This window comes from Danio rerio, chromosome 12, assembly GCF_049306965.1.
Source record: "Danio rerio strain Tuebingen ecotype United States chromosome 12, GRCz12tu, whole genome shotgun sequence".
Taxonomy (NCBI): domain Eukaryota; kingdom Metazoa; phylum Chordata; class Actinopteri; order Cypriniformes; family Danionidae; genus Danio; species Danio rerio.
This window is the reverse complement of record NC_133187.1, coordinates 31,083,100-31,108,455: the sequence shown is the minus strand read 5'-3', so window position 1 is coordinate 31,108,455 and position 25,356 is coordinate 31,083,100. Positions and strand designations below refer to the sequence as shown.

Below are 25,356 nucleotides of genomic sequence, written 5' to 3'. Positions count from 1 at the left end.
GAACTTTCATGTGTTTAATTGAGGTTGGAACTAAAATATGCAATACACCGACCCTGAAGGAACAAGTTTGTGCACCCCTGTTGTAATACTAATTAAATAATATTATAAATGCATTTATTATTATTTTAATTTTTTAATAATAATTTACTAGGGTTTCACCTTTAATTTGGATAGTGGAGGTTACAGACAGGAAAGTATTGGGAGCAGAGAGAGGGGAAGGGTTGCCATGTGCACCATGGGGCTATATGTCAGCGCACTTAGACAGTAGACCACTATTATTTTTAATTAACTTTCATTTTTATATTAGCATTTATTCTAATATGCTTTTTTAGAATAAATCTATGCCACAGCCATGTCACCCTGCAGCCCAAGACCGGTTACTCACTGAAGCTAAGCAGGGCTGAGCCTGGTCAGTACCTGGATGGGAGACCACTAGGGAACACTAGGTTGCTGTTGCCTCGTGAAAGAGCAGGGGTATAAACCCGGTGTCCTGGCCAAAGTCCCTCTATCGGCCCTTACAATCATGGCCTCCCAATCATCCCCTTCCACCGAATTGGCTCGATCACTGTCTCTCCACTTCACCAACAGCTGGTGTGTGGTGAGCGCACTGGCGCCGTTGTCCTGTGGCTGCCGTCGCATCATCCAAGTGGATGCTGCACACTGGTGGTGGTGTGGAGAGACCCCCCTCATGACTGTAAAGCGCTTTGGGTGTATGGCCATACACAATAAATGCGCTAAATAAATACACATTACATTAGATTTAGTCTTTTATACTAGCTTTTGTTTTGAACATTTCTGTTTAGCTTATTAACATTATCATATTATCTTGACATTAGCATGAGATTAAGTCTTATTTACATGCACTTCTAATCTCTGCTTTAAATAAGTGGGGCAGCCTGTTATTATCCACTGGGAACCGATTGCTATTGGCCGATGTCATGTGATTGACAGATAGTCCTGTAATCATGTCAATAAACTAATCACCTGAGAAGAGATGAAGAGGGAGGAGAAGATATTTTGACAGATTAACGATTTAGCTCACATGAATTACATACGTTACAAAAAAAATAATGAATTGTTTACAATAAACAAGATTCCAATTTAAAAAAATAACATCCAGAGGCACTCGGTGGCAAATAACTATTTTTTCACCAACAAAATGATACGTTACGCTTCATTTTCAGAGTTATGTCTGTGAAATACTCTGAACCCCAGACAGATTCTAATTAGAGACACATTTTCCGCAATTTCCCCCTATGCTTTCTGTATCACTCTTCACAGGGACTGCCATTATTTCAATTAATTTCTCCATGACGGGCTGTTATTACGGTATAATGCATTTTAAATAAATCCCACTCTAAACAGTTTACCAGTCAATATGCCAAAGGTCTGTCTGGATTGCGCGGCTACCCGCTATCTGAGTCAAGCACGAGACATTAATGACCAATCCTGTGCAGTTAATTGCTAGTGACTGGAGACTGGTTCAGGAATCAGGACAGACATGCATTAGTCTTCTGAGAGGCTCGCTTATGCAGGACAATCTCTGTGATGTTTTCTTCCTCTAAAGACACCAAAACACCTCGCATGCTTAATTACCAACGTCAATAAATCTCGATCACACATATGGAGACGCTCCCCACACTATTGAACATCTGTCCATACAATCCCTGACGCTGGCATTCTGCAGTACCGCTGCTATTCATAGGCTTTTCATCAACCTGCAGCCTGTTTTGCTTTGTGGGGGGAAAAAAAACACAACATATATTCTAGAAAGCTTCTCAGCAGCAGGCAGCGGATTATATCTGACTCAATAACTCACACAAAAAATCCTTCCAATTCAATAATAATGGTTAAAACAGGGCTGTCGTTTCAAATGACGGCGCAAAGGACTACTTTTAAAGGCATAGTTCAGTCAAAAATAGAATTTTTTTGTGTGTTTAATACTCACTGCCAGGTCAAAATGGTGACTATTTATTCAGTAGAACATTAAAAGGTGCTGTATGTAAGTTTTTGACTCTGCTAAACCATAAAAATACCATAATATGTTTGCAGATATAAGAAACATGCTCAGTAAACATGCTTGTTTATTTTAAAAACAATGCTGAAGTCAGATATTCTGCTTTGAAAATAGGTTTTCCGTGCCAGAACGTCTGTCTTTGTTTTGGTAATGCCAGTTTAGCCTATTAAATTTCAGCACTCAGTGCCAACCCATCCTACAGGCAAAATAGGCGGTCGCCTAGGGCCCTGCGTTTTTGAAGAGGCCCACAAACGTGGCTCTTATATTATATTTACTGTGAACAGAAGCACAAGAATGAGCGCAAATGTTAAAACCTCTAGCATTGCGCTAAAAGATTAGCTCTGTATAATTCATCCATGACAGATAGCATAAAACGATAATAAATGCACTACAACAGAATGAATAAAAGCAGAAAGTATCTGAAATATACCCAGCAGCACCACATTCTATTTTGCAAACCCTGCCTGCGATCGCCTATTGGGTGAACTAGAATGATGTAACCTCCTACACATATTCCACATACAGTTGAAGTTGGAATTATTATACCCCTTTGAATTTTTTTTTCTTTTTTAAATATGTGCCAAATTATGTTTAAGAGAGCAAGGAAATTTTCACAGTATGTCTGAAAATATTTTTTTCTTCTGTATAAAGTCTTGTTTGCTTTATTTCGGCTAGAATAAAATCTGATGAATTTTTTTTTAAAAACATTAAGGTCAAAATTATTAGCTTCTTTAAGTTATATTTTTTTGATTGTCTACAGAACAAACCATCGTTATACAATGATTTGCCTAATTACCCTAATCTGCCAAGTTAACCTAATTAACCTAAATATTAGTTTAGATTGGAAGGATGTTCTTTTAGGAATTCTGAAAACCATAGAGACAAAAAGCCCCATACAATTTTTATTAATTTCTTTAAAAATGTCAATTTTATCTGCTGCGTAAAACATTTGCTGGATAAATTGGTGGTTCATTCCGCTGTGGCTACCCCAAATTAATTAAGAGAAAAAGCCTTAAAGAAAATAAAAATGAATGAATTAATGTTCATTTTTAGGTTCAAATCCAAGTTTTATTGCATTTAAAAATTAAGTGAAGCATTTAATTGAGTCCATATTACCCTAAAAAAATGTAAACACTATGTGAATTGTACAAGCCTTTATACCATTTAATGTATTCCTGTGATACTGTTGATAACTCCACCTAGCCTTTGACATTTTCTTTAGATTTGTCGTACTTTACTTGGATTGTATTTCTTGTTGTCACTCAATTAAAAAATAATAATAATTAAACATGATTCAAAACAGTCTCTAATCCTCTACTTATGATTATCCTGGATGCTGCAACCTCTCTCTATATATAAAAAAGTTTTGAAGCAGCAGCTTTAGCTACCCTCAGTATATTGTCATCAGAGATGTAAAATTTGTTTTGATCTATATCAGATTTTTTTTTTACTCTCAAAGTGCCGCTGGCCAAAGATTAGCATTTTAGGACCCCAGAGGTACCACAGTTTCAGAAAAAAAACTGCTTGCATGTTCTATCGAAGACTAAAAAGCTAAACGTTGGATGAAATGTTGATTTTTGGGGTACTATTTCTAAGGACGCGTTGGGAAGGTTAGTAGAGAGGACACTAGTGGGCGCAAAAATCCCCTGAACCAGAATGCACTGCAAACTGAATGTTGACAAGCATCATTCTCTTCTACCTCTCACAAACACACCACTTTTCATGTCACACATTTAGACATTTATTGAAAACATCTATAATAAAACAAGTGTAAAGGATTTGATGTGACTGTAAGAAATGGTTGAACTGAGTTTACTGGTTACTTTTGGCAACATTTTACAAAAAGGTTCAATTTATTAATATTAGTAAATGCAAAAGAAATGTGTTAATGAATAATAAAGCATTAATTAAATGTAGGTTATTATAAACATATGCAATTTAGTTGAAGAATCCACCCAAAAGTGAAAGTTCTATTATAATTCATGTACGCTCATGTCATACTAAATCTACATGACAAAGCGACATATTTAAATATAAAACAAAAGATTCTGTAGAAAATCTGTTTCCTATTGACTTGCAATGTATTGTTTTTTTTCAATCCATACACTGAAAGTCAATAGGAACTAAATCTTTTTTATTTGTCACTAAAATTCTTCAAAATATCTAGCATTTAAGGGGAATATTATCTCTTCATCCTAGATTAATAAATGCAGCAATGAAATCCTAGTAGTTCATTATACCATCAAGTGCATAAATTAATTTTAACAATTGAACCTTATTGTAAAGAATTGCCAGCAAAAGTTCCCCAGGCAGTTCTGTGGAAACTGCATCTTTAATACTCCGACCAAACCCATCTTCAGGTCTCGTGCAGCGTCATCATCTCGACTCTTCATCCAGCTTACAAACAGCAGCTGCTGTGAGAATCCAATTATAGCGCATTTCAAACAGTCTAATATTGAGCGTAACAACCTGATCCGACGGGCTTGGAGTCTGGAACTGAATGAGGTGTGAGCTGAGCTAGACTCAATTGTCCTTGGATGTTCCCTTCAGGCTGGATTTGAGCTTCTTCTTCTCCTTTTGTCCCATTGCGCGGTAGGTCTTCTTTTTCTCCACTTTGAGTCTCTGCTGTCTCTCCGCTTCCTGTTTCTCTTTCTGCTTCAGGAATTCTTTGTGTTTGGTGCGTTGTTCTGCAATCGCCTTCTTAGTCTTGTATGAGTAGACTGTGGTCAGAGCATCGAGCAATGCTGCCACCTGGTGGAGAAGGTTGAAGGATTTCATTAAAAAAGCAGAAAAAAGGGACATATTTTGTCTATAAACACACAAACACTTTTAAAAATGTTACCAATGTATTTGTATGCAGTTAATAATATATAATGCAGTTTACAACAGCATGAATTAAAATGAGATAAAATGTATACATATACATACACCCCCGCACTCTTTTCATACCTTACACTTACACTCCCCATAAACACTGCATTATATATTATTTAATATTTGCACAATTCTAATTGCACATATTCATCGTACTACATTGCATTAATTCATCTTGAATTGTACATATCCACTGCACACATACATTTGTAATTATGTTCATATCAATCTGCATACCCTGATTTATAACAGCAACCTGTACATTTATTCATTTATTGTATCTCTGTTCATATTTAATACAACCTGTATACAATGTTCATTGTACATCCATCTGTAATTATCACCATAGTTTTTCTGTAACTGCACTTTATAACTTAGACCTATATCCGACACTTGCTGTTTTTGCACTCCTGGTTAGACCTAAACTGCATTTCGTTGCCTTGTACATTTGTAATGACAATAAAGTTGAATCTAATCTAATCTAATCTAATCTAGATGGTTAATTTGATTGACATTTTTCTAAATACATAATTTCATATGAAAATTATTTAATAATAAAAAAATAATTTAAAAAATTTTTACAACAATAAAATATATATACATACATAACATGAATATGTAGGGCTGGACAATTAATCAAAAAGTAATCTAAATCGACAATCAGAACTACTGGCTACTTTAAGGCTACTTTATAAAGTTAAAGTTATAAATAAACTTTCATTCAATAATTGTAATTAGCTATGTATTACAACAGTATAATATAAACCTGGTAATATTCCCTATTAAAATTGTGCGTGTGTTTGTATTTAATGCAGCTAAAAAAATAATAAAATAAATAATAGTATAAATAAGAATAAATACATAAAATTAATATATAAATCATTTTATTTCAATTATTTTTTAAAAAGGAAAATTATATAATGCATAATGATAAGAATGTAATTATAAATAAATCATTTTAGTTAAATATTACAACAATTAAATGTATACACAAAAACACACAGTAAATAATAAATGTGTTTTAATATGTATTATAAACAGTTGAAGTCAAATCTAATAGCCCTCCTTTTAATTTGTTTTTCTTTTTTAAATATTTCCCAAATGATGTTTAACGAAGCAAGGAAATGTTCACAGTGTGTCTGATAATATTTTTTTCTTCTATATTTTTTGCGATAGTCAACAGAACAAACCATCATTTTAAAATAACTTGCCTAATTACCTTAACCAGCCTAGTTAACCTTATTAACCTAGTTAAGCCTTTAAATATCACTTTAAGCTGTATAGAAGTGTCTTGAAAAATATGAGCTGTCATCATGGCAAAGATTAAATAAATCAGTTATTAAAAATTTGATATTAAACTACTATGTTTAAAAATGTGTTTAAAAATAATCTTCTCTTCGTTAAATAGAAATTGTGGAAAAAATAAACAGAAGGGGCTAATAATTCTGACTTCAACTGTATGTAAAAATACACAGATACATTTAAAAATAAATAACAATATAAATATTTAAATATGAAATAATATATATTTTTATTGTATTTTATTGTGATTTTAACTGTATATTTAACTTATATATTTTTTCTTGGTGATTGCTTAATCTATACAAAAAATTATTTATTTTGGTTTTTATTTATTTATTTATTGGTTAACTTTTCAAAAAACCTGAAGTGTTATTGGCTCTTAAAAGCAACTTGTCCATGTAATTACCTTTTTGTAACTGAAGAAAACCTTTTAGTGGCAAGAATTAATACTCTGGCCTCCAAATGAAAGTCTTGCCGATTAAATGACGATGATGATTAAAAAACTCTTTATTACTTTCTCAAGTCAATGCTTGGAACAAGGAGCAGGAGAAAAAATTGATTAAAAAATGTAACCCCCTGTGTCATCCTTCAGACAGCAGGATTTCAAAGGGGATTGGTGAAGAAATTGGCCAGCAAGCTGTCGTGGTATTTGCCAGGGACACGGATTAAAGAAATATGATATTTCGCAGCTACTCTGGAGGTTTCCTTGGTGGATTAGCTTTAGACTAATAGTGGATATTAAAAAAATCTTTGTAAAATGACAGTAGAAAAGCTCAGTGGAGCTCACAAAAGGCATGACATATGTAAAACAAAAAAAGAAAGAGCTGGGCATGTCAGAAAGCACCTACCTTTTTCTCGTGCGGCTCTCGTATGACAGCCGGTCTCTGCAGGTCCCGTGGGGTGTTGCCTTTGGACTGCATATACTTGGGTTTGCTCTTGAAGGGAAGCGCCTTCTGCAGCTCTTTGGGAATGCGGAGTGGGTTGAAGTGTCGAACTTGCCTCTCAATTGGCTGTGGAGATTTAAAGATGGGAGGAAAACAACAAATTAGGGATGCACCAGAATGGATTTCTTGCTGATATACAATTAGCCGAAATTCAGCCAAACTTCTTTTGGCTGATAGCCGATAGTTGACACTGTAATGAAGTTTGACGGCTCCCTGGGCATCAGCAAAGAAGGATGCGGAGAGCTGACAAACTTGCAATGATTTTTAATAATGAATATAAACATAAAACAATTGAGCAGCGACGGTCCCTCATGGACAGTTGTCATTTAAACAGAAACTGAAAACAAAACAAGCTGCAGGCCTGGTCTTCTCTCGTCTTCCTCTGCAGTCTTTCCACGTTTTAAGTCTCCAGAGGGGGCAGTTAATGCATTGTGCCCCTAAACTGCCAGGCAACCCAATCACAGATTGTATGCTCCACATCGCCCCAATGCAGTAACATTTTTTAAATGGTGCATGTCAGGCTACGGCAAAGGTTATGCATAATTGTGATGAAGTATAATTTGGCCGTAAATGACGACACAAGTTTCATTCAGGAAGTGAATTAGTTCTTTAATGAAATCAGACAGAAGATTTTAATGAGTTTGAGTTTATTTGACTTTTATTTCAATATAAACTTGTGACTGTTAATGACTTCGGGTTTGTACACAAGTAAACTTGAGGTAAAATTTTACCACAAGATATATATATATACATACACACACACACACATACATATTATGTATGTATGCACACACACACACACACACACACACACACACACACACACACACACACACACACACACACATATATATATATATATATATATATATATATATATATATATATATATATATATATATATATATATATAAACACATACATGCATACATACATACATACATACACAAACATATATATCAGGCCATCATATTATAAATAAAGGTATGAATTTTTTGATAGGTATCCACTTCAGGATGCAATGACATGTATAATTTCTTATGTCTTTGTAATTATCAAAGGGCACCCATGAAGAAAATCAACTTTTGTAAGCTGTTTGGACAGAACTGTTTGTCCACTGTCATATTGAAGTGATATAAACACAACAAGTCTCTTTTTTTTATTTTCTGGCGTTAAAATAGGACCCAAATCCCAGTGATTTTGAGGCCCACTGCAATGGGACGTAGGAGTGCGTTTTCCCTGACCACCCTTTTATTGACAAGAACAATGTTTATATAATAACATGTATAGACATGTCGACAGAAAAAATTTTTGTGTGACTCATCGTTTCAGAAAGGCTTGAATAAACTCCACCACAAATACATGATACTTGCTATTTTGACTAATGAGCTGTATTTCAGCTTTATACATGTCTGTCTCTGTTTATCTGATGTAACGCATGAGGAGCAGACACACACATGGGAATGGAACGTGGAGAGAAGGAGCTTATTTGCATTTAAAGTCACAGGCTAAAAAAATAGTTAAACTGTATTCAAACACCAAAATGGGCCGATGCTGGAGGCTGTAATAAATTATCAGATGCGTATTTTAGCTGAAACTTTACAGTCACATTCTGGAGACACCAAAGGTTTTTTCTTATATCATGTAAATGGGGTAAAATAGGTGCCCTTTAATAAAGCGGAATGTTTAAGAACCTAGATTATATTATGGCCTTAATGTCATCCCTCTTTAGAGTTAAATCTTATTGATATGTATATCATTGCTTTTTCTGTATGCAAAATGATTTGTTTCCTCAGGATCAACCAAGCCAGGTCAGAGGTCATGGACTCTTGATGGAATGGACCAACTGTTTCCTGAGTTATTTTCCATTTGATGTGCAAATACATTAAGTAAATTCCTTTGTACGCAAGATATATTTTCTGTGTTTCAGCATGCTGACAGTTTGGCTGTAGATTGTACCAGTTTTATAAAACAGCTGAAAGTACAAGAAACAGCAGCGAGTATAAAACAGATCGAACTCTGTGTGTGTGCGTGTTCTATTAGTTTGTGGATTATTATTACAGGTCTGAGGTCAGCTCTAAAAAGCTTAGCCTACTGAGTCTTTGCGAGTGTTGAAGCTGGCTTCTGTTGATTAAACTGCAAACTTTCCTCAGTCTCCAGCTCTTCATCTAAAAGTCTGGTTACTTTTGGGTTAAAACTGTTGTTTCCCCAACACAATAATGTTGTGCATTCCTACAAAATAATAATAATAATAATTTGAATCTTTTCGATAAAAGGTCTTACCTTGTACAGCGAGTCCTGTTTTGGTTTATTGTGGATACCCAGGTCATGTTTAAGCTGTCCGAGTGTCCTCATTCCTGACCATGTGTGCTTTTGTCCAACCGGCATCAGCAGAGACGTCACTGGGTTATACAGCCGAGGAACCGAGACCGGATACCAGGAGCGCAGGAACACAATATCTAAAGACACATTCATGCAACATTTAGGCCTGCATTATTATGTTTGTGATATGAACCGTGTATGTGAATGCATACTGCAGACTGCTTCCATCTAAAATCAACGTCAAGTTTCTAGAAACTATTCATTATATCCCCAGGGAGCGCATGAACTGAAAGTAAGCATCGTGGCATGAAATCACTAAACATGTGAATTTGCAGTCCACTTTTCCCTGACTTTTTGTAACTAGTCAAGTTTTATAAAGATTACACAGCTATTCAAAATCTTTTATATTTTTTGTGAAAGAAATGAATACTTCTATTCAGCAAGCATGTATTATAGTGATCAAAAGAGGTGGTAAAGACTTTTAACTATTCCTTAAAATTCTCAAAGAAAAACGTAACAGGTTCAATGTCACTTGAGCATATTAGAATGATTTCTGAATGATCATGTAATAAAGAAATAAATGGAGAAAGTAGTAAAGGCTAGTAATACTAAAGGCTGTTTAAAAATCATCTTTGCCATTACCAAAACAAAATGATTTTTTTATTTCCATTTTGTTTTTAAATCTAACAATATAATATTACAGCTTTTAAACAAAGACATTTAGTGATTTTGTACCCCTACCCCTTTCCCTTGGCCCTTAAAACCAAGGGTGAAGGTAAAGAGCTTCAAAATTTACCCCTAAGAATTGGGACAGCAGTACAGCACCTGCACACATCATCATATGTCATCGCGATCTCATGCTTCATGGGAACGAACAAAACGAGGGGTAGGGTTAAACGGAAGAGCTAAGGGGTACAATTAGGATTGGGCCGTACAAATACCATTTAATATTTAATATTTAGTCTTATGCACATAAAATACATTAAACATATCACATTACCTCTTTAAAATGAATTACGATACTCTATATGAATATCCTACATTCATGCCAAACCCAAAACTATTTAAACATTAAAATAGATGAACATATAGCTTAAAGGGGCTAATAATGAAATTATTATAATATAATAACTGAAATAAAACAAATAAGACTTTCTCCAGAAGAAAAAATATTATCAGACATACTGTGAAAATTTCCTTGCTCTGTTAAACATAATTTGGGGAATATTTAAAAAAGAAAAAAAAAATCAAAGGGGGCTAATAATTCTCCCTTAGAAAAAGTGGAAAAACTGTTCAATATGCTCTCCATTTCAAGTGTAATGTAATGCTGTCATCATCTACTCTGACCTAATGTCATTTGCATAGTAATTAACAAGTCAAAACATTTAGAATTATGCAAAATGTTCCTATTTTGCCTGTACTTACACTAAACATGCATCTCAACAAAGACAGAACAGACTCATACACCTTTATTTTAAAACACATAGTGCAAGCAGATGCATATTTTAATTAAATCACAGCCTTTTTGTGGCTTAATACTCGCACAAGGCCATAACACGATCCCGATTTATTATTCAGATTAATTTCACAGCCCTAATACAAACAATCATCATCTAATTCAAAGACTTAATAAGCCTTGAATACGCAAACTGCCTCACTGCAAGAATTTCCACATGCCGTCTCTCCAGAGAGGAGCATAATAATCAGTAATAATACCCTCCATTTTAACAAGGTGCTTGTTTATGTACAACCGGGTTTCTTGAGTCATTCCCTTTGCATTCCCTTTTCTGATAAATAAAGTGCATTGAAGTCCCAAAGCCTAGCTCGTTATATACAAATTCAAATACATAAATACTGTGGTAAAGCAGAGACAGCAGACATATTTATGAATAGATTAAAGAGTTGGACTCACCGCTCATCAGCAGTCTGTCCTCAAACGTGGCTCTGAAGGCACCCGGCGGGGTACGCAAAGCTTTCTTTATCTGCCCTTTAATGCCACTGACTGTGCGGATGGACGCACCCTCGAACTTCGCAACCTCCAGGATGGTGTTAAACATTCCCTTAAAAACAAACAAAACAACCTTCACGTTACCCCTTTATTTTCTTATTTTCTTATGGCCCATGATGCTTTGTATGAATAATATGTGTACAAATATAATATTGTAAAGCATCCTATACAATATTATAAAGCATTGTAATGCATCCTCTATATATATATATATATATATATATATATATATATATATATATATATATATATATATATATAGGATGCTTTACAATATTATATTTGTGCATATACATTAGTCAGTACTACAGCCAAATCTGGAGCTTATCTAACAGCATAACTAACGGTAAAAGTCCAAAAAATTTTAGACAAATGTAATATGTCAGGGGGGAAATATTAAACCATTTTTAAAAAATAAAATAAAAAGAGGGGGGAAAAGAGAAACAAAAAATAGATAAATTGGTTTTTTTACAATATTTTGCATTAAATTAATTGTATTATCCTTCTATTTCTTAATATGTCTGGTAACTAAAATATTATTTTTGAGAATACATATCTGTTTAATAAATGTTTTTGTTCAAATGCACCAAAATAGATTACCTATATTAACTGAGAAATTGATCCCATTTTGAAAATCAAAAATTTGATGTACTCATTTATGCAGAGCATTGTATATATCGACCTTATTCTCCGCCAACGAGTGGGCGCTGCCATTTGAATCTTTTTGGCTTAAGACTTCCGGTCTCATTCACTTCCATTCATTTTTAGACATTAAAAACTGCTCATTACGCTGCTTGATGTTGCAATTTGATATTTTCTTGTTATATTATTCTACTTGGTCTGTATAGTTATGCAAACATTTGTTTGTAGAGCAAGTAATTTGACCGTTTTCTGCCGTTTATTATTCCTAGTCATTTCTCCCATAGGCGACTGAATCGGAAGTTCTAAGACAATCTCGAAAACAGGCGCACTTCCGCATTTTAGAATAAGGTCAATACAGAAATTTAATAGGGCACTAGAAAGGCTAAAGATCGTAATTCTTATTTGCTTAATTTTGGGGGGGGCTTAAAGTTTTAAAAGTGCTCTCTCCGTCATATTTGATAGCTCAATAGCAGTTTTACAAACACTACATTTAGTTTTTCTGTCATCCATTTTTTTTTATTTAGATTAGCCTAGCATGTTACCATTAAGTAACAGCTTCAGTTTGGCGACTGCATTTGGCTGAAGTGACTGCCTGTTAACTGGAATAGGTATAGCTAAGGGAAAGGAATAAAATTAAGCTAAAAAAAAATAGCCTATACCTATTGACATGGTACAGAAAAATTATATTTTGGTAAACACAACTACAATTCAAAGTGACAAACAAAAGCCACTGATATTCCATGACTAGGACAAAAAAATTTAATTGCCTGACTTTTTATTGTCTGGAATAGACCTTTTCCATTATATTCCATAAACTTCATGACCAGCGGGATCCTAGCACCACATCATTGAAAATGACTTGTTTCATATTTTTTAAATAGAAGCTCCCTAAAACCAGAAGTGCAACCCATAATATGAAAACTAGTGGTCAAATGTGAAAAAAACTTGGATAACCAAAGATGAGAGCCTCCAATTATTCAGAGAGGGAGACAATTTATACAGTTCCCTGATGTGCTGTGCGCAGAAACTCCTGACTCTGCAGGACTCCCTACCTGGATAAAGCAGGTGTTCTTAAAGATTTTATAAGGGTATCCAATCAGTTTGAGCTTTTTCACAATGGAAACTGATTTGTCCAAGTCCAGAACCACTCCTGTGGCAGCGATGCGGAAATTGGCCTGAGGGGAAATAAGATAGGATGAGTCCAAGAGAAAAGGGAAGCCTTTCATCTGGCTGTGCTTGTTGGACTGGGGACTGGGGCTGAAGCTGTGACCCAGGCTGCTCCTGCGCTCTCATAATATGCTGGTGTCTTACCTTAACGCCGCCAATCGTCTGCACTGCCAGGAAGCCTGTGCCCTGAGGTGTTATAGGTCCTGTTGAGCAGTGAAGAGAAACAGTGGAGAGTGAGCATGAGATGAGGAAGAGCAGAGCTTCAGGTAGTCGCACATGGCTTGTTTTTGGTTTGATAATTGTTTTCCCATTTTGCTTTGAATAGCAAAATCATTTTTATAGATGCACCAACTTGAAAATTCCTAAAAATTCTGATAATGATTTTTATAACAATGTTACAATTCAATACAAATGTACATTTACACTCAATGTATATTTTAAGGGTAATGTGACCTTTTTAATGTAATTTAAACATTAAAACAACAGTATCTGTTACAATTCAATACAAATGTACATTTACACTATACAATGTATATTTTAAGGGTAATGTGACCTTTTTAATGTAATTTAAACATTAAAACAACAGTATCTGTATGCATGGAGTTACCCCACACAACATTATTATTAATATTAATTGACCAGTATTGAAACTCTAATATGATACTTAATATCCCCATAGACAAAAAATTATCTGCAATTTATGATTACATTGAAAGCAGATGTAGCAGATGCAGATGGCCATAAAATAGACAATATTCCATATTATAGACAACAGAAAGATCTATAAAATGTTTTAACTATATAGAAAATATTATTGTTAATAGCCACAAGTAAACTTAAGGCATGACTGGATTATAATGTACAGCATGAACATTCATTCATTTTGACATTTGCTAAGGATTACATTTTACAGTGTCAGGAAATTTCTATGAGTGTTTAAAAATGTATTTCAAGTGAGAATTAGATGATGGATAATGTAATCTGAATGTAAAAACGAGCATGCGTGGCTTCATTTCTAACACTGTAGAGGTGTGAGCTGGGCTTTATTTCTAACACTGTAGAGGTGTGAGCTGGGTTTGTCTCTCACCCCATATGGTGGCACCGCAGTGCATGTGTTCAGGTGTGTATTTGAGCAGGCGGTGACGTCCGTTATGGTCCTCAATGTAGTACAAAGGGATGGTCTGAAAGCGCCTCCAGCCCAAAGACAGGATAAGCGGGTCACGGGTCTTTAAGATACGATTGTGCCAGCGGTGTTTCTTGAGACGCATCTGTTTTGAGGAGATAAAGAAAAGACCAGGAAATTCCTGATTTGTAATGACATTTGGCTTTAAGTTTCATCAAGTGCCCTTCACTTTATTCACAAGGTTATCGACTATGTCTGGATAAGCCACTAAAAAATAGTCTCTAAACACACTAACCTGCAAGTAGCCAACATTGCCCTCACTTGCTCCCAAACCACCAAGGATTGTGGGATAGTGAGGGTCAAAGTTGGTGACAAACTCACAAGGCACCGCAGGGATCTCCACACGCACATACATGCCTGGCCTGAAACCCTCATACTGAACCCGGATTTCATCATCCACATCTTCAAACTCTTGTCTGTTCAGCTATAATATAAAGAGAGCTGGTGTAAGTCAAATTCTGAATTAAATGACTCAAAAATGAACAGTTTGTCATGATTTTTACTCTATTATGACACTTTAAACCTGTATGAATGGAACACAAAAGATGATGTTGTTTGTACATACAATGAAAATCAACATCACTGACCCCCATTGATTTTCATAGTATGTACAAACAACATCATGGTATGCTGGAACTCCATTGACTTTTATTGTACAGAAAAAAAGCTAATTAAATGTATACAGAAAGTTATACAAGCTTGTGATATGATAGAAATCTAATTCATTGCTCAAATTGAAAATTCATCAAAGTAAATAAACAAAAACAATAAGGTTTACACTCATTTTTATGCTCTTCAATAAGGCGACAATGCCATGATTGACCTCTGACCTCAGCCTGTTTCTGCATCTCCTCCTTTAGGTCATCAAAGTATGTGGCGTCTCCATCATCATACTGCGTGTCAAATCTCTCCTTCAGTCGCCTCTTTTTCTCCAAACGCTTGTTCTTCTGAACTTCATCGTCATCTAATTTCATTTGGGGAGCCTCCTCCTCCTCCTCATCATCATCGTCATCATCATCATCATCACCATTCTCTTCCTGGATTTAGATCAAGCAAGTGATTTATAAAAACCCAACACAAAACATGTGAGAGGCAAATTAGATCATGTATTTATTTTAATACCTCAGCTTTGTCTTTATTCCCAGTCTTTGCTTTGTGAACTTCTCCTGTTTCCAAATCTTCAAAATCACCATAGAGTTCATCTAAAAAGACAATGAAGCAACATGGATGTCACAGCACCAAAATGTCAGTGGCCAGAACCAAAACCAGTGATTTTTTTCCTGATAGCAGTTCTCATATGGGCAAAAACAATGAAACACCAGTACAAATCATTGAATATCTATAACAATGACACATCGCAATGCATTTTTTGAATGGTTTTCTAATAGCCGCGAGCGTTTTGCAGGCAGCTTATCCAACCTGTGTCACTCACATTTTTGCCATTGTATGCGGTGAGCACACAATGCATGTTACTTTAGTGGTCTTTTTTCCATTTTTTTACATAATTTTTTTTTGGGGGGTTTTCACCTTTAAATGGAGAGGATAGTAGAGCGTATAGTGATAGTAGAACATGCAAACTCCACACAGAAATGCCAAATGACCCAACCGAGGTTGGAACCAGCGACCTTCTTGCTGTAAGGTGATCGTGCTACCCACTGTGCCACCGTGAGGCCCCAATACTATTATTATTTTATTAAAAATTATATCAACTGCAAAATTACAAAACTAAACTTCATAGATGTCTTTCTATTTGCTTTCAAATATTAAACAATAAAAGTTTTATCCTAGGGGGTCAAAATTAATTGTTTCTTCGATGCATCACGATGCAGACACGAACAATTCAGTATCGGTTCTGAAATAATCATAACCGGTTATTATGTACTGACATCATTTATCACATTTGCGTTATATGGCGGTAGATTACTATGGCGAGGGAAGAGACGGTGAATAATTAAAATGCTACTTAAAAAGCAGATAACTGCACAATTCACTACTTGTCAGTTTGCTGGACAGTCTTTTACTGACAGAGAATTGCATCAGAACACAGCTAGGTAAAAATGAAAGCTGTAAACTCTTTCACTCTATGGCCCCTTTGACCAGCTGGAATGTTCGTGAGGTAATGTTTTATCTCCTCTCTTGGCTGTTACAACAATAACGTTACTTGTAAGTGAGTGAGTATTCTCAAATGTGTCACCGTCTATAATGGATCAGCTGATCATCGCAGCCGTTTAACATCAATGTCTGACAATGCGCTGACAGTTAGAGCCAATTGCAGTTTTTTCTGTTGTGAACTCAAAGTTCAAAAAGCAAGCGAGATAATGTTTCAATTTATTTATTTGCTATAAATGCTCATGTTGTTGCGTGTACTTTAGTTTTAGTTAATACATTCAAAAAGAGTGTTGTCTTTGAGCAGGTAAAATTAAAGTTACAGTACATATATCTGACTGTTTGTATTAAAGGACTAAAGTGTATTACAAATAATATGTAAATATATGTATAAATTATACATATTTTAAAAAAGGAATTATTGTATTGCTAAGTAAAATATCAAATTGTTTATTTAAAGGGCCATGAAACCCCCTCATTTCAGCAGGGTGTTTTCACACCTCTACTTTGGAAAAAGTCAGAAAAGTGGGCGTGTCCAGCTCTGTTTAGGGGGGAGTGTCGGAGGAACTAAAGTGGGAGGGTGTGGGAGTGTCTATTTGGGCACGCGCGAGTTTCAGTCAAAATACACAGACAGGAGAAAGTGATGGTGTTTAACCTACATGGACATCTGTAGTCGAATTATTTGCCAAATTATTAAATGTTGGACTTTAACTGCAGTTTGGCTCTTTCATTCAGGGAATTCATTCATGCCCCTCGCAACAAACGAGATATTTGATTCGAGGAACTGCTCTAAGCGTGTATTTTTCATGTAATGTTTGATTCCGCACGGCGAATGAGAGAAAAAAAACCCTCTGCATTTCCCGGAAACTTAGATGCACACGGCAGGTAGCGTCAGAAAGCCGCGTGTGTTATTCCGGTCACTAAATGCGGTAAAAACCCTACACAAGGTTAAAGTTTGGTTGTGATGCTAACGTGTTTACACTCGGTGACTCGGTGCAATAGTTAACTTAGTTCGATACGAGCAAACTGAATAAACAAAGAGCAGTGGACGCTCACTTACCAAATCTGTAGAGACAGGACAATCACCAGTAACTAGAGCCGCGTCTTTATTAAGAGAATACTACAAGCGAATCCAGATCTCAGCGTTTGTAGATGAGAACAGCTCTCAGGTAAACAATAATCCTCCTTAGACACGTAAGTTATTGTTGTCGCGCGTCGCGTACACTGTTAATCCACACATGACTCCAGCTGCGCTCTCACAGAGAGAAAATGAAAACAAAACTTAACGGCAGCAAACTATAAAAGCAACACTTCACGCTTGTTTTGCCAACACAACGTGGCATCTCTGTCGTGAAAACACTGAGACACTAATGAATATTAATGAAGTTGCACAATAGAGCGCGCTGATTGGTTTGAACCAAGCCTTACTCATGCATTAATGCATCACACTGTAAGACGTAATAAGACTCACTCTGGCACAGACGCCCAGTCTGCACGCTGGAATACAACGCTATTATGTCATGACCATGACGCAGCTTCAAAAATTCGTTTCAAACCGGAAGTACGAATTTGCTTGAAATAACGCAAAAACAACCAATTTACACTTTTTAGTGAAATATAGGTGTCCTAATAGTGTTTATAGCAGTGTGGGACACATATACGACTGTCAACAGCTCAAAAAATGTGTTTTGGTGTTTCGTGACCCTTTAAAGCATCGTCAATGTACTGTGATGCGAGATATCAAATTGAACCGACTTGGGCATGATAACCATAACCGATCCATGAGAATAGTATAGGTTCACACACCTATTTTATCCTGGAAAAAAAATGGTAATTCGTTCATTATTATTCAAAAAAATGTGAAAGTCTTTAAAATGTGATTATTATGCTACTTTATAATGCATTTACAAGTATTTTCAAAATTAAACCAATACCAAGCACCTGGTCACATTAAGAATTTCATACACATCCCCAAAGCAAATTTGTACGCACTTGGTGAGCATTAAATTTAGATCTGTGCTATAAGACCCCAAGAACACAACAGAGCAGGATAATTAGCGATAGGTACATTTGCTTTGCTTACCATCTTCCTTAAGCAAGGTTGCAGCATCTTTATCCTCCTCCCATTTTCCTGTCACAAAACAGTCCCTGATGGAGGCTAGCATCTGAAAACACATCATTCTTCAGAAAAAGCAAAGGACACGGACAGCAGACGGCATATTTACATGCATGTACGTGTATATGCTAATGTGCTTTCATGAAGTCTCTCACCTCCTCCTGATCCCAGTCATGGCTGCTGTCAGGCTGAAACCGAGAGCAGTCCATCATATCAGCTCGTACTTTCTTACTCTTCTCTGGTCGACTGACTTTAAATAAACCGCCCAGCTCTTCATCATCATCAGAACCCTCCTCTTCCTCCTCCGCCACTGAACAAAAAACACATAAATCAGATTCATTTGCTTTGCTTTATGTAAATAAATGCTGTTTTTTGGGCCTTATTATTTTCCAGTGAGTGAATTTAAATGTCAGTCCCCAAACACAGCATCATCATTACCTCCCTGCATGCAATAAATACATACATAAACTTCAGATTAAAATAAAAAATGACATTGAAGATAGAACTGCAAACAAGATGGAGAAAAACGAGGAGGAGTAAAGAAAGGTTATGTTGGAGATTTATTTCTGTCCTCACCTGTGCCGTACACTAGCTTGCGCAGGTTTGGAGCAGCACGCTGTTGTCTTAAATATGCCTCTGTTGCTTTCTCAGCCAAACCTTCCTTCCACCGTAAAGCTCCTTTAACAAAAACATTTACAAGATCATTCAATAATAGTTCAGTTTCAGAGCAGTACAATTATATTCAAATATAGAAAAAGAGGTACATGAGGGAGCTTGGGTGAAAAATTGTCAACACAAAGAATGCTCTAGGAGATAATTTATAATAATATTTAAAACTATGTACCAGGGCTGTACTATTAATCGAAATAAAATCGCAATTTGAAACATTGTGATTAACTAAATCGCAAGAGGCAGCAATATGAAATATATATATTTTAACTTTTTAATTGATAGAGCAAACTTTCGTTCTGTCCAAACAGAATTGTGCAACCGGAATGCCCACATTAAAAACAAACAAACAGGAAAGCGCGACAAGTGGGATGATGGCATCTCCTGCTTTAGAAGCATTGATAGACTTATTAATATTAGAGAAACAGCATGTCGGTAATACGGCAATATCTTGGTTTCAAAGTCAAGACACCAAAAAAAAAAAACAAATCATTTGTAAGACCTGTTGCCACAGCACAAGAAAATACAACCAGCATCTAAAAAAGCACCACCGGCAGCTATATGAGGAGCAAATTGCTAAAAATCAACTAAAGGTATTGCAGTGACAATCTAGTAGCTAGCAAAGTACAATTTCAAATTGTTTGCTAATACAAGTTAATATCTTTTCAGCTCCTTATTTAACGAACACTCACTGACTGCATTTTAGCAGTAAGAAGCTGCAATACAGATCGATGAGATGAAACTTAACTATACAATTGAATTGCTAATGAAAGGAAAATTGCAATATCAGTCAACAATAGAGTAAATAAATAAATAATCACATTTAGATATTTCCCCAAACTGCACAGCCTTACTCTGTACTAAGATTTAAACTAGGGCAGGGCGATATGGGCTTTTAAAAAAAAATTCTTCACAAAAATAAAAAATAAATAAAATTGATTCATGATTTAAAATCGATTTTTGCCCCCACAAAAAATTTTGAAGGTTTTTGACCTATATAACCTTATCATAATTATAAAATACAAATGCTAACGAAAAGCTGCCATTTAAAGATCAAATTTTACAAGCTCAATTTATAATTGCATGCAAGACTTAATAATAATAATATAAATTACACCATTTTATACAACTGAACACTGAATGTAAACTGCAGTGAAGATAAACTCATAGTCACGGTTAAAAAGGGGACCTCTTTCAAGATGATGTATTTGTTTTTGTTTAATGAACTTGCATTTAGAGATTTAATAATTTTTATTTTGTGTTATATCAGTTCATATAAAGGACTCGCATTATGCTGGTGGGTTGCATATTACCGTTGATTTGCGTGAGGTCGCTGCATCTGGTAGATTAGTCTAATGTTAGTGCACTGAGCGAGGTTTGTCAAGTTGTGCTTAAGTTTACAGTAACGAACGTCTTTGCAGCTGGATCACATAATTCATCCGGAAACAGCAACATTGAATCCCGACATCAGACCGGTAACAGTTCCTTTCATATGCACGTCTTCTCCATTAAATCTTACCGTGAGATTTACAAGGTGTGGTTCACAGGCTCAAATGCGCGTCTGACAGTGAATGCAAGACTGAGAGCCCTGAATTATGCTGTTTTTTTGGCAGGTGTGCTTGTGCATCCCCGTTCTGTTTTATTTCATAAAGCACAAAATTTCTGTGAGCTCTCTAATGCTCGCTGCATGTCGGTAGTGTGTTTCTACAGCAAATGCAGAATAAACTAAGAGAGGCCAGAGGGGAGCGCCACTTGCTAGGATGAAAACCTATTCTCATTCAAACAATTGATGTAGACTTCAAACTCAAGCTAATAAAATCTATTTATCGTTCAGCCCTAATTTAAACTAATCATTTTAAAATATGTATTTATTTCATATGGAAATATTTTACACTGAGCTCATATTTAAAACCTCTGCAGGAAATTAGAATTGTGTACATTTACATTTCTGTAGTTGGAATTACATTTTTGGCACATACAAACATAATACATACATACAGACACTTAATACAAGTGCGCTCTATTATATTCTATTTTGGATAATTTACGTTTGGTCATCTTTAAACAATTAATAAAATCAAAGAAGAAGTATATCATTTTGTTTGCATACACTATTTTGCGTACATTGGTGGATTTGATGCTCTATTATCAACAGTTGCTATTGGTGCTCAATTATTAAAAACGTTCAAATTTGTTTCTGCTTCATATTTTTGTAGAAACCATGATAAATGTTTACTTTCAAGATTCTTTGATGTACAGACCATACAAAGGAATGGCATTTATTTAAAACAAAACATTTTGCACAGTTCCTGAGGATTTACCCTGTAATTACACTGGTATCAAAACAAGGTGAAACCTTCTAATGCAGTGTTAGTTCTGCCATTATTATTCTAATACAGTGTTTAAAAGCACATGGTATGCAAACAGGTGTGGAAGTGGGAAATACCTGCAAGTACATACTATTGTACAATACATATTATTGTTACCAAAGTCCTGTTAAACATTTGAACTTACAAATACTATTCAGAGTGTTCTTACATGTGTAGTTACACCAATATTCCACAAGTAAATACTATGTACGAGTGTGTAAATATACTGTAGTTACATACTACTTAAACATCTAGTTACCATGTAAGTTCACAGGTATAAGCAACAATATAAAGTGGGCCGAATGTTACTTTAGATATGAAGATATGAAGTAACGCAACATCGATAACCATTAGAAATGCTTCTTGGCAGCAAATCTACATATTAGAATGATTTTTGAATCATATGGCACTCAGTAGAGTAGTGCTGCTGAAAATTCAGCTTTGAGTCACAGCAATGATTAAAATTGATACTAAATACAAAGACAAAACTGTTATTTTAAGTAATATTTCACAGTATTATTGTCTTTATTGCATTTTTTTCTCAAATAATAGTAACTTTTAAACAGTACAGTAGTTACAGCATACCTGCCTAAAAATCTTATCAGTTAATTGCTGTTAAATGTTAAAACTAGGTTTAGATTTGGTTAAGGATTCGATAGCTCTGTCATGGTAATTCTGTTTCTATAAAAAGCAAACATGTACTTGAGGAAAAAAATAAGTGCTCCTTATTCTTGTCTTCAAGTAGAGCATCTATAAATTGCACATGGCCACTTACCTGCCGTTTCAAAACCCATCTCTACTTCTTCTGTGTTTATATCTTCTTCCTCTGGATTCTTGCTCTTATCTTCATCTTCCTGCATATCAGAATCATCTTCCTCATCATCATCATCATCATCATCATCTTCTTCTTCTTCTTCTGAACAGAGTCCAGAGTCTGGACCTGAGCTTTTCTTAGCAGACTTCCCTTCTTCCATCTCCTCCTCATCCTCTTCTTCACTTTCATCCTCTTCACTTTCCTCTCCTTCACTCTTTTCCAGTTCATCTTCACTATCAGCAAATGCAGGCATCTCTGCAGGATCCTCCACTTTCTGTTTCTTCACAGGAGGACCCGTTGCAGTCTTATCTTGCTTTTCCAGTGTTGTCTCTCCCTCTTCATTTTCCTCATCTTCATCCTCTACCTCCTCCTCATCGTCATCATCATCATCATCATCTTCATCACCATCATCCTCCCCTTCATCAGCAAAGACAGCTCTTCTCCTCTCTCTCTGTGTGTTTTCATCCCATTCACGGCTTTCTGTAGGGTTCTGCTTCCTGAAGATTCATTTAGAGAAGATCATGTGAGCATTTAAAAATGATGACAAAGCTTTTTTGTTATAGTCCTCTGCTGTCAATTATGGTAGATTACGACTGCTGACTAAATATATCAATCATACCCATTGACTAAAATCTGAAGTTCTATATATACAACAAAATATATCAATCATACCCATTGACTAAAATCTGAAGTTTCAGCATCATTACTGCAGACTTGTGCCAAGTTCAGATTGACTATCTGGGGTAGCTTTCTGTCAGTAATGTGTTTACACTATAGGATAGACCGGCAACAGGGGGTTCATGCTGCATGACTTTACAATAGGATGAATCGCTGACAACTTTGTCTCGGTTCGAAAATCATATCTCACAACTAAACACACGTGAAAAGTGACATAGAAGCAACGTGAGGTCATAGTACATCTTTTGTTATTAACTACATAATGAGAAAGAAGGCTTTAGTGCCGAAGAAAATGGACTTATTTTGCTCACCTGGCTTTTTAAACTAACTATTTCTCCTCAACTTTTTTCTTTTTCGTTGTGATATTGCTTAGACGACACGTCAAAAAGTCATGAGTGCTCCTGCCAAATTTACATTAGTGTTTTCTTCATTTCTTGGCTCCAATTAGACCAACTTTAACTTCTCCCCCAACCTCCTGAGGGCCTGCAGATACCCATACTAGTGGATGCTGCTCTCTCATTGGCTGTAGGCGATTGCTGATGTTATTTTCAATCAGAACACATTTCACACAGCAAGATTTTAAATCGCAGACAGGTCCAGATATTTAGCATGCCAAAAATAGCTATGTTTCCATCCAAAAATGCTATTTAACTTTATGCACAAAACTGGATTATCGTGTGAGATGTGCGAATAAAGCAGCGTTTCCATCCAACGAGTCAAACAGAACAAAATCGTCACTTCCTGATAAACTGGCGCCAAATGTTGACCAAAACAGCATTTCAGATGTTTAACATTGTGCTCTGCCTGCTGATTTTTCCATTCAAACACATTTTTATCATCACATGATCTCTTATAATAAAATCACATGACCTTTTTTAATGCGCACACTGAAACTGGTTCGGTAAAAGTGTTTCCATCGTAGGTTAAAGCGCATCTTTTCTTATCAAATAAAAAGTTTATCCTACTCAGTTATGCACATGTTTTTTATGCGCATATCCAAAATGTGAAATAAAGAAGTTGGATGGAAACATGATTATACAATTTTGTCCTTTAATTAAGGGTGTCACGATTCTCCAAATCCTCGATTCGATTACATTTTCGATTCTTAAGTCACGATTCGATTCGATTTTCGATTATGAATAATTAATTAATTAATAACAAATTAATTTTTTGTAGCCTACCGTTTAAACTACCTGACCTGTATGGTCTTTGTTTTACCCATAAACAAATCATGCAGTAAATGAATAAAGGCAAGATACATACATAATTACCAACTGTCAATCACTTTTTTCTTGTGAATAGGCAGTGATCTGAGAGGTTATTATGGCGTCGGTAAAAAAAGGTGCACAACCAACAGGAACCAGCCAACAGTATCTGAGGTGTTTGCTAAAATGACTAAGTACTAGTGTGAAAGTAAAAGATTGAAGCAGTCTTAACTAGGTTAATTAGGTTAACCAGGCAGGCTAGGGTAATTAGGCAAGTTATTGTATAAAGATTGTTTGTTCTGGAGACAGTCTAAATAACAATTAGCTTAAGGGGCTAATAAATTTGACCTTAAAATGGTTCATAAAAAATTAACAACTGGTTTTATTCTACCTAAAATAAAACAAATAAGACTTTGTTCAGAGGAAAAAATATTATCAGACATACTATCAACATTTCCTTGCTGTGTTAAACATCATTTAGGAAATATTTAAAAAACAAAAAAACAAAGGGGGGCTAATAATTCTGACTTCCATGTTATATATATTTACAGTAATTTTTTAATGTTTCTAAGAAAACTTATTCAGTTCATCAAGGCTACATTTATTAAATGTAAAAAATGTTAAATTGTTAAATATTTATCAAAATTTTAAATAACTACTTTGTTATTGTATGTAGTTTCAAATAAAAATTATTACTCCAGACATTATTACTATTAGCATTAATAAATATAAAAATAATTAATATTAGTGATTTCTGAAGGATCATGTGAATGGAGAAATGAAGCTGAAATTTCATCTTTAAAATCACTGGAATAAATGAATAAATTAAATGATAAACTACTTTTGAACAGTTATTTTATAGTGCAACATTTCACAATTTGTATTTATGATGAAATAATTGCAGCCTTGGTGAGCAGAAGACGCTTAGTTTAACATATTT

General features: G+C 35.2%; 1 protein-coding gene across 1 annotated transcript in view; it reads right to left on the bottom strand.

The window, feature by feature from the left end:
- Positions 1 to 3,064: 3,064 nt before the first annotated feature.
- The window catches only part of bms1 (BMS1 ribosome biogenesis factor), a 30,889-nt gene continuing 8,597 nt past the window's right edge, over positions 3,065 to 25,356 (bottom strand). Inside the window, 14 exon segments of the mRNA NM_001111150.2 lie at positions 3,065 to 4,768; positions 7,042 to 7,203; positions 9,421 to 9,596; positions 11,372 to 11,519; positions 13,162 to 13,284; positions 13,421 to 13,479; positions 14,364 to 14,544; positions 14,695 to 14,883; positions 15,290 to 15,496; positions 15,582 to 15,661; positions 18,649 to 18,730; positions 18,837 to 18,991; positions 19,258 to 19,359; positions 22,495 to 23,030. Of these exon segments, the coding sequence (NP_001104620.2) occupies positions 4,541 to 4,768; positions 7,042 to 7,203; positions 9,421 to 9,596; positions 11,372 to 11,519; positions 13,162 to 13,284; positions 13,421 to 13,479; positions 14,364 to 14,544; positions 14,695 to 14,883; positions 15,290 to 15,496; positions 15,582 to 15,661; positions 18,649 to 18,730; positions 18,837 to 18,991; positions 19,258 to 19,359; positions 22,495 to 23,030 (2,428 nt within the window). The 3' untranslated portion in view covers positions 3,065 to 4,540.